Below are 10,344 nucleotides of genomic sequence, written 5' to 3' on the forward strand. Positions count from 1 at the left end.
CTCGAGATCCAGGGACATATAAAAGTCCGCTACCACGAGGTCCTGCCTCGATCTTCTGGGAGAGCGCTTAGGACTCTGTGAACTTCTGGAGTGTCTCTGCTTGAGCGAGGCCTAGAGACCTTGATCAGGCAGATACAAGGATCGAACCCGCGGTGGTTATGTACAGTGGTTGGAACTGTAATTGTGTTTCGTCAAAGCAAAGATTAGTTGATCAAGTGACTGATTCAGTAGTTTTTGACTGAAACCAGACTGGGGGGGGGGGGGCAGCTTAGAACAAGCAATTTACAGAACCCGATCAGGAACCTTGCGGAAGTGCAGATAGATTACCTCGACAGCCTTTCCTCCTTCAACTTCCTTATTATTATTTCAAACAACTCAACCGAATTGTTGAGATTCAATCTCCCACGTACAAAACCATGCTGACTGGCCCTGATCAACCGGTCTGCCCCAATGCATGTACATCCTATCGCTCACAACCCTCTCCAGTAACGTTCCTACCAGGGGGGCACGGTGGTAGAGTTGCTGCCTTACAGCGCCAGTGGACCCGGTTTCGATCCTGACCACGGGTGCTGTCTGTACGGAGTTTGCACGTTCTCCCTATGACTGCATGGATTTTCCCTGGGTACTAGTCTCCTCCCACTCCAAAGTCACGCAGGTTTGTAGGTTAATCGGCATGGTATAAATGTAAATTGTCCCTTGTGTGTGTAGGATATTGTTAAAATACTGGTCGGCGTGGACTCGGTGGGCCGAAGGGCCTGTTTCCACACTGTATCTCTAAACTAAAACTAAGATGGTCGGCTCACTGGTCCTATAGTTATATTTGCAGCCCTTGTTCAATAAAGGCACAACATTAGCCCTCCCCCAGCTTAACGGCACCTCACCCGTGCCTGAGGGTGATCCACATTCTCAGCCAGGGCTCCTTGAGGTCATACAACATAGAGCAGTACTGCACAAGAACAGGCCCTTCGGCCCACAATGTCTGTGCTCAACATAATGCCCAGACCAACTCTTATTTGCCTGCTTATAAGCCATGTCCCTCCATTTTCATATGCCTATCATAAGCTTCTTAAATACCACGATTGTATCGGCTGCAACTACCACACCCTGTAGCACATTCCAGGCGCACACCACCCTCCGTAAAAAAAACTTGCCCCCACACACCTCTCCTTTAAGCACTTCAATATAAAAACAGGGATCCAGAATATGAAACAGGGGTGTAATAATAAGGAGCTGGTCAGACCGTATTTGGTGGCAAAAACAGGAAGGCAGATTATTATCCAAATGGTGTCACGTTGGGAAAAGGGGAAGTACAACGAGATCTGGGTGTCCTTGTTCATCAGTCACTGAAAGTAACCATGCAGGCACAGCAGGCATGCAGCGTAGGTTCACAAGGTTAATAATGGCGGGACTGTCATATGTTGATAGAATGCAGCGGCTGGGCTTGTACACTCTGGAATTTAGAAAGATGAGAGGGGATCTTATTGAAACATATAACATTATTAAGGATTTGGACACGCTAGAGGCAGGAAACATGTTTCCGATGTTGGAGGAGTCCAGAACCAGGGGCCACAGTTTAAGAATAAGGGATAAGCCATTTAGAACGGAGATGAGGAAATACTTTTTCACACAAAGAGTTGCGAGTTTGTGGATTTCTCTGCCTCAGAGGGCGGTGGAGGCTGGTTCTCTGGATGCTTTCAAGAGAGAGTTCGATAGAGCTCTTAAACATAGCGGAGTCAGGGGATATGGGGAGAAGGCAGGAACGGGGTACTGATTGTGGATGTTCAACCATGGTGCTGGCTCGAGGGGTCGAATGGCCTACTCCTGCACATATTGTATATTGTATATAAGCAGTTTTGAGCCCCATATCTGAGGAAGGATGGTGCTGGCGCTGGAGAGGGTCCAGAGGAGTTTTGTGTAGGAACTGCAGCTGCTGGAGAGACACATAATGCTGGAGTAACTCAGCGGGTCAGGCAGCATCTCCGGAGAAAAGGAATAGGTGACGTTTCGGGTCGAGACCCTTCTTCAGACTGAGAGTCAGGGGAGAGGGGAATGAAAGATATAGATGGTGATGCAGAGAGATATAGAACAAATGAATGATGGATATGCAAAAAAGTAACTATGATAAAGGAAACAGGCCATTGTTAGCTGTGTCTCAACAAGGTGACTTTGAAGCTGGTGTGACTTGGGTGGGGGAGGGATGGAGATAGATAGAGAGAGAGAATGCCGGGGTTACCTGAAGTGAGAGAATATTCATATTCATACCACTGGGATGTAAGCTGCCAAAACGAAATATGAGGTGCTGCTCCTCCAATTTATGTTTGGGCTCACTCTGACAATGGAGGAGGCCCAGGACAAAAAGGTCTGTGTGGGAATGGGAGGGGGATTGAAGTGGTTGGCAACTGGGAGATCAGGTTGGTCCAGGCGGACTGAGCGAAGGTGTTCAGCGAAACAATCGTCCAGTCTACGTTTGGTCTCGCCGATGTATAAGAGTCCACAACTTGATACAGTAGATGAGGTTGGAGGAGGTGCAAGTGAACCTCTACCTAACCTGAAAGGATTGTCGGGGTCACTGGACAGGGTCGAGGGAGGAGGTATAGCGACAGGTGTTGCATCTTCTGCAGTCGCAAGGGAAGAAGTCAGTTGCGTTTTGGTCTGTTCGACCTGGCCTCTGGAAGGCGCTATAGGTGCATTTGGGTTGGGAATTATAACTACTATAAATTCAAATTCACACATGATGAGTTAACCAGGGAGTTTTGCGGGGGGAATGGCCTCTGCGGAAGTGACGGAAAAGGGGGGTGGAGATGGGAAAGATGTAGCTGTAGCTACCGTCGTGTAAGGAAGGTAGTTGGGGATCCGGTGGTGGGATCCTGTTGGAGGTGGCAAATATGTCGGAGGATTATGTGTTGTATGTGACGGCTGATAGGGTGGAAGATTTAGGACTAGGGGGGCTCTGTCTCCGTTGCGTCTAGGGGGAGGGAGGAGCAAGGGCAGTGCTGTGGGGTACCGGGGAGGCACGAGTGAGGGCCTCATCTATGATGGAAGAGGGGAAACCCCATTGCCTAAAGAATGAGGACATCTCAAATGACCTGGTATGGAACACCTCATCTTGGGCGTAGACGGAGGAATTGGGAGTAGGGGATAGAGTTTTTGCACGAAGCAGGGTGGGAAGAAGTGTAGTCTAGATCAGTGATTCCCAGCCTTTTTTAGTTCATGGCCCCCTTGGGCTCTTTAATTTTTCTGTGGCCCCCCTTGACATTATTAGCGGACATTAGGCCTCAGGTTGGGAATCACTGGTCTAAATAGTTGTGGGAGTCAGTGGGTTTGTAATAGATGTCAGTCGATAGTCTATTTCCAGTGATGGAGCCGGTGAGATCAATGTAGGGGAGGGAGGTGTCGGTGATGGTCCATGTGACTAAATGAGGTTTACAGGAATAACCCAAGGAAACTTGAGGAAGGACATTCTTGCTATTGAGGGAGTGCAGCGTAGGTTTACAAGGTTAATTCCCGGGGTGGCGGGACTCATATGCTGAGAGAATGGAGCAGCTGGGCTTGTACACTCTGGAGTTTAGAAGGATGAGAGGATATCTTATTGAAACATTTTGGATTGTTAAGGGTTTGGGCACACTAGAGGCAGGAAACATGTTCCTGATGTTGGGGGAGTCCAGAACCAGGGGCCACAGTTTTAGAATAAGGAGTAAGCCATTTAGAACGGAAACGAGGAAACACTTTTTCTCACAGAGAGTTGTGACTCTGTGGAATTCTCTGCCTCAGAGGGCGGTGGAGACAGGTTCTCTGGATACTTTCAAGAGAGGGTTCGATAGAGCTCTTAAACATAGCGGAATCAGGGGATATGGGGAGAAGGCAGGAACGGGGTACTGATTGGGGATGATCAGTCATGATCATATTGAATGACGGTGTTGGCTCGAAGGGCCGAATGGCCTCCTCCTGCACCTATTGTCTATTGAAAGAGTGGGTTAACATATGAGGAGCATTTGACAGCACTGGGCCTGAACTCGCTGGAGTTTAGAAGGATGAGGGGTGACCTCTTTGAAACTTATCGAATAGCGGAGATTGATAGATTCTTGATTAGTGCGGGTGTCAGGGGTTATGGGGAGAGGGCAGGAGAATGGGGTTGAAAGGTAAAGACAGGTCCTGGACCCTGGCACTAGCAAGGAATCACAGCGTCCTGGAGTCTCGTTAGCGGCATTGGAATGGTGCAGGAACAGGAGGATAAAGGTCAGGCACTGAGTGGCGAAGCTCATATCAACCTCCCCAAGCTCATCATCATAAGGTCATAAGTGATAGGAGCAGAATAAGGCCATTCGGCCCGTCATGTAACATAGAAATTAGGTGCAGGAGGAGGCCATTCGGCCCTTCGAGCCAGCACCGCCATTCATTGCGATCATGGCTGATCGTCCCCAATCAATAACCCGTGCCTGCCTTCTCCCCATATCCCTTGATTCCACCAGCCCCTAGAGCTCTAAGTCTACTCCACCATTCAATCATGGCTGATCTATCTCTCCCTCCTAACCCCATTCTCCTGCCTTCCCCCCATAATCCAGGACACACGTACTAATCAAGAATCTATCTTAAAAATATCCGTTGACTTGGCCTCCACAACCTTCTGTGGCAAGGAATTCCACAGATTCACCACCTTCTGACTTAACAAATTCTTCCTCATCTCCTTCGTAAAGGAACGGCCATTAATTCTGAGGCTATGACCTCTAGTCCTAGACTCTCCCACCAGTGGAAACGTCCTCTCCACATCCACTCTATCCAGGCCTTTCACTATACGGTAAATTTCAATGAGGTCCCACCCCAATCTCCAGCGAGTCGAGGCCCAGTGGCGTCAAACGCTCAGCTTCGTTCTGCTCTGCGGTTGGTGTCAGCCTAGATTCCGTGGTCCCCACACAGAGGCCCCCTCTCAAGGATTGGCTCTACCCTTCACCAGAGAACGACACGCTTTTTTCCCCCAAACTCTCCTTACCCAAGACGGTGAAGCAGCGGAGAACCTCATTGTGGTTCTTGACGGCCGTGTGGTTGTTGTAATCCAAGGTAGCGCAGATCTGTGGAGGGAGAAGAGAGACACAGATGTTTGCTATTTGCTCACTACATACAGTGAATAACTTTCTTGAAGTCTTATCTTCCAGAGTGCCATTGTGGCTCAGCTGGCAGAGCCACTGTCCCTCTGCTCCAGCGACCTAGGTGGAGTCAATCCTGACCTCCGCGGAGCGCTGTCTGTGCGGAGTTTGCACGTTCTCCCTGAGTTTCCCCAGATGCTTTGGTTTCATCCCACATCCCAAAGACAATGGACAATAGGTGCAGGAGTAGGCCATTCGGCCCTTCGAGCCAGCACCGCCATTCATTGCGATCATGGCTGATCATCCACAATCAGTACCCCATTCCTGCCTTCTCCCCATATCCCTTGACTACGCTATCTTTAAGAGCCCTATCGAGCTCTCTCTTGAAAGCATCCAGTGAATCGCCCTCCATTGCCTTCTGAGGCAGAGAATTCCACACTCACAACCCTGTGTGAAAAAGTTTTTCCCCATCTTCCTCATCTCCGTTCTAAATGGCTTACCCCTTGTTCTTAAACCGTGGCCCTTGGTTCTGGACTCCCTCAACATCGGGAACATGTTTCCTGCCTCTAGTGTGTCCAAACCCTAAATAATCTTATATGTTTCAATAAGATCCCCTCCCATCCTTCTAAATTCCAGTGTACACAAGCCCAGCCGCTCCATTCTTTCAATGCGTGTGGGAAGGTAAATTGGCCACCAGTGACCATATGGAGGTGTACAAGATCATGAGGGGCAAGGGTAAAGTGGATGCCCAGAGTCTACTCCCAGGGTAGAGAGGGCATGAGCTCAATGTGAGAGGGGAGAGGTTGAAGATGGATCTGAGGGGCAGCTTTTGTCACACAACCCCACACCCAGCCCCATCCACCCACGCCTTACCTGGGGGTGCAGGGTGTTGAGCAGATTGTCGATCTGTGTCTCCAGCACACGACTGCCCATCTCCACAGCGGCATCCAGCACGTGGCACAGGCTCTGGGGGTCGAGCCACCGGTTAGACATTGGCAGTGGCCGTTCACACCGCGGCGAGCTCACCGCCCTGTTCCACCGCCCCACGTCACCCACGCCAACACCCTCCACCACACCACCCAACCTTCCCATCCGCACCACCACCTCACCGCCCGCAGCGCCACCACCTCCCTCCCCTCTAACACCCACCCCCCCACCGCCACACTCCGCCCACACCGCTATGTCCCCACCGCGCCCACACCACCGTACCGCTAACACCTCTCCCATCCGCACCCACCACACCAACATCTCACTGCCCCACTCTGCCCCCTCCCCCACCCTCACACCGCCACACCACCCCTAGAAAGGGGTGGAGAGGAGAGAGAGGGAGGGGTGATTAGAGGGGAGGGAAGGGGGAGGGGGAAGGAGGAGGGGGGGTGAAGAGAGAGAGCAGAGGATGGGGAGAGGGGAGAGGAGGGGGAGAGGGGGGAGGGGAGGGGGGGGGGGGAGGAGCGGGGAGGAGAGAGAAGAGAGAGAGAGAGGGCAAGGGAGGAGAGGGGGGGGGGGGGGGAAGAAGGTAGTAGCTATGACCTGGGGTTGAGAGGATTTGGCAAGGTTGAATGGTGTTGGGATTCACGAGGATGTTGCCAGGACTAGAGGGTGTGAGCTATAGGGAGAGGTTGAGTAGGCTGGGTCTCTATTCCATGGAGCGCAGGAGGATGAGGGGAGATCTTATGTAGGTGTACAAAATCATGAGAGGAATAGATCGGGTAGATGCACAGAATCTTTTGCCCAACGTAGGGGAATCGAGGACCAGAGGACATAGGTTCAAGGTGAAGGGGAAAAGATTTAATAGGAATCCGAGGGGTAACTTTTTCACACAAAGGGTGTATGGAACAAGCTGCCAGAGGAGGTAGTTGAGGCTGGGACTATCCCATTGTTTAAGAAACAGTTGGACAGGTACATGGATAGGACAGGTTTGGAGGGTTATGGACCAAGCGCAGGCAAGTGGGACTAGTGTAGCTGGGACATCGTTGGCCGGTGTGGGGGAGTTGGGCCGAAGGGCCTGGTTCCATACTGTATCACTCGATGACTCTATGCGGGTAAAGAGGGGGAGGTGTAGGCTGGAGTTGGGGGGAGATGCAATGTTGGTGAGATTGTGTGTGATGATGGGGGGGGGGGGGGGGGGGGGGGGGTGATGGGGGGGTGATGATGGGGGGGGGGGGATGAGGAGGTGTGACCTGGCATTGGGGTGGTGAGGGTGGGTGGGAGTGTGAAGGTATGAGGGGGAGGTATGAGGGTATTGACAGGTTTGGCTGCTGAGAATGAGTGTGGGGGAGGTGGTCAGGAGGGAGGGGATGGGGAGGTGCGACGACGTGTTGGCAAGGAGTTGGGGGGTTTAGCCGGCGAGGATGAGTGTTTGGTGCGGAGGTCGGGAGTGGGAAGGGCGAGGGTGTATGGGTTGGTCCGGGAGGTTTGGTCGTGGTGGAGGTCGGGAGGGGGAGGGGACAGTGAGGAATGAGTTGGTGTGGGGATGGAGGGGATGGTCTGTTTGGCTTGGCATGGTGAATGAGTCAGGAGGGGTTATGACAATAGACAATAGGTGCAGGAGGACGCCATTCGGCCCTTCGAGCCAGCACTGCCATTCAATGTGATCATCGCTGATCATCCCCAATCAGTACCCCGTTCCTGCCATCTCCCCATATCTTGAAGAGCCCTATCTGGCTCTCTCTTGAAACTATCCAGAGAACCCGCCTCCACCCCCCACTGAGGTAGAGAATTCCACAGACTCACAACCCTCTGTGAGAAAAAATGTTTCCTGGTCTCCGTTCTAAATGGCTTACCCCTTATTCTTAAACTGTGGCCCCTGGTTCTGGACTCCCCCAACATCGGGAACATGTTTCCTGCCTCTAGCGTGTTCAAACGCTTAACAATCTTATATGTCTCAATAAGATCCCCTCTCATCCTTCTAAACTCCAGAGTGTACAAGCCCAGCCGCTCCATTCTCTCAGCATATGACAGTCCCGCCATCCCGGGAATTAACCTTGTGAACCCAAGTTGAGGAGGGGCAGGATGGTGTTGGCAGGGGCATGGGCGGGTGAGGGTGAGTGGTGGTGTGGAGGTCAGGATGAGGAGATGTGAAGTAGAGAGGGTGGTAGGGTTCAGTTGGCAAGGATGTGATGGCGGTGAAGGCGAGGAGGGGCAGGAGGTGATGGAGGTGGTGAGGAATGGCTGCGGCACTAGTTATTGGGAGAAGGTTCGGCTGGCAAGGATGCGTGTGTGGTGTGATGGTGTGGTAGTTAGTGGGAGTTGGTGTTTGGACAAGGTGGGGTTGGGGCTGTTAGAAACATGTAAAATAGGTGCAGGAGGCCATTCGGCCCTTCGAGCCAGCACCGCCATTCATTGTGATCATGGCTGATCGTCCCCAATCAATAACCCGTGCCTCCCTTCTCCCCATATCCCTTGACTCCACTAGCCCCTAGAGCTCTATCTAACTCTCTCTTAAATCCATCCAGTGACTTGGCCTCCACTACCCTCTGTGGCAGGGAATTCCACAAATTCACAACTCTCTGGGTGGAAAGGTTTTTTTTTTTCTGTTGAGGATGAGTGTTTGGTGGGGAGGATGAGGGGATTGGAGAAAGGTTGGCGAGGATGAGTGTGGGTCAGGACGGGGTTGGAAGGTGGAGGTAAGAGTTGGTATTGGGAGAAGGTTCCGTTAATGAGGATGAGTGTGTGGTGAGGAGGTTGGGGATGAGTTTCGAGTTGGTGTTGGGAGGTCGAGTTCGGTTGGCGAGTATAAGTGATGATTTCTCCAATTTCAGGTAGTCCCTGCTTTCTCCTCCTTCCCCTCCCCTTCCCAGCTCTCCCACAGCCCACTGTCTCCGCCTCTTCCTTTCTTTTTCCCGCCCCCCCTGAAGAAGGGTCTCGACCCTAAACGTCACCTATACTTCGCTCCATAGATGCTACCTCACCTGCTGAGTTTCTCCAGCATTTTTGTCTCGCTACGGTGAAGGTGAGTCGGGGCATCAGGAGGACTGGAGATGGCGTGTCTGAGCCCGGCGGTTGTGGCGTGGTGTGTTTGCCTGTGACCAGTTGGCATTGGGAGGTGGTTTGGTTGGTGTGGAGGTTAGGCAGTGAGTATGTTGGTTTGGGGAGGTCGGGGTTAGGGTTTGGGCGTGGATGAGTGTTGGGGTTGATGGTGAGTAGGGGTGGAGGTTGTGAGCAGCGCGCCCCTTACCTGGGTGATGTGGAGGTGGTCAGAGTGTTTCCGGTAGAGGTTGAGGATGCCGGGGATCAACCTGGGCAACTGTTCCTCCAGCTTGTCATGGGGCATCAGGTGTGACATCTGCCCCACTGCCTCCACCACACTGCTCCGCAGCTGCCGAGGCAAACACACGCCGGCTCACACACGGGCAAACGTCTCGGCTCAATGGACAATAGGTGCACGAGTAGGCCATTCGGCCCTTCGAGCCAGCACCGCCATTCAATGTGATCATGGCTGATCATTCCCAATCAGTACCCCGGTTCTGCATTCTCCCCATATACCCTGACTCCGCTATCTTTAAGAGCCCTATCTAGCTCTCTCTTGAAAGTATCCAAAGAACTGGCCTCCACCGCCCTCTGAGGCAGAGAATTCCACACTCACAACTATCTGAGAAAAAGTGTTTCCTCGTCTCCGTTCTAAATGGCTTACCCCTCACTCTTAAACTGCGGCCCCTGGTTCTGGACTCCCCCAACATCAGGAACATGTTTCCTGCCTCTGGCGTGTCCAAACCCTTAATAATCTTATATGTTTCAATGAAATCCACTCTCATCCTTCTAAACTCCAGAGTATACAAGCCCAGCTGCTCCATTCCCTCAGCATATGACAGTCCCACCATCCCGGAAATTAACCATGTAAACCTACTCTGCACTTCCTCAATAGCATGGAGCCACGGGCAACGCCAACAACCGCCTGGCTCGGACACAGGCAAACGTCACGGCACACACACCACGCCAACAACCACCCGGCTCAGCCAACTCAGCCCTGGCTCACATGGACACTACCGTCACACACCCACACACCACCGCCCCGCCACCATGCGGCAGCTGTGTTGGGCCAATGGGCCTGTTTCCGTGATGAACAGCTCCATGACTCTACGGGGAGGCCATGCGGCCCATTGAGTTGGACCTAGCTGTGTGCATCAGTAACCCTTCTGGTCCTCGCACCCCGCTCTCCCTCTCCCCACATCCCCTCAAGCACCTCCCCAGGCAGCAACTCCACACACTGTCCCTCTTCCCAGTCTTTGGACCCCACCCCCGCTGTCTGACCGAGGGTCCCCCA

General features: G+C 52.5%; 1 protein-coding gene across 1 annotated transcript in view; it reads right to left on the reverse strand.

Moving 5' to 3' along the window:
• Positions 1 to 10,344, reverse strand: part of LOC129706079 (maestro heat-like repeat-containing protein family member 1) — a 100,440-nt gene that overhangs the window by 65,042 nt on the left and 25,054 nt on the right. Inside the window, 3 exon segments of the mRNA XM_055650055.1 lie at positions 4,988 to 5,066; positions 5,955 to 6,047; positions 9,259 to 9,399. Of these exon segments, the coding sequence (XP_055506030.1) occupies positions 4,988 to 5,066; positions 5,955 to 6,047; positions 9,259 to 9,399 (313 nt within the window).

This window comes from Leucoraja erinacea, chromosome 2, assembly GCF_028641065.1.
Source record: "Leucoraja erinacea ecotype New England chromosome 2, Leri_hhj_1, whole genome shotgun sequence".
Classification (NCBI taxonomy): domain Eukaryota; kingdom Metazoa; phylum Chordata; class Chondrichthyes; order Rajiformes; family Rajidae; genus Leucoraja; species Leucoraja erinaceus.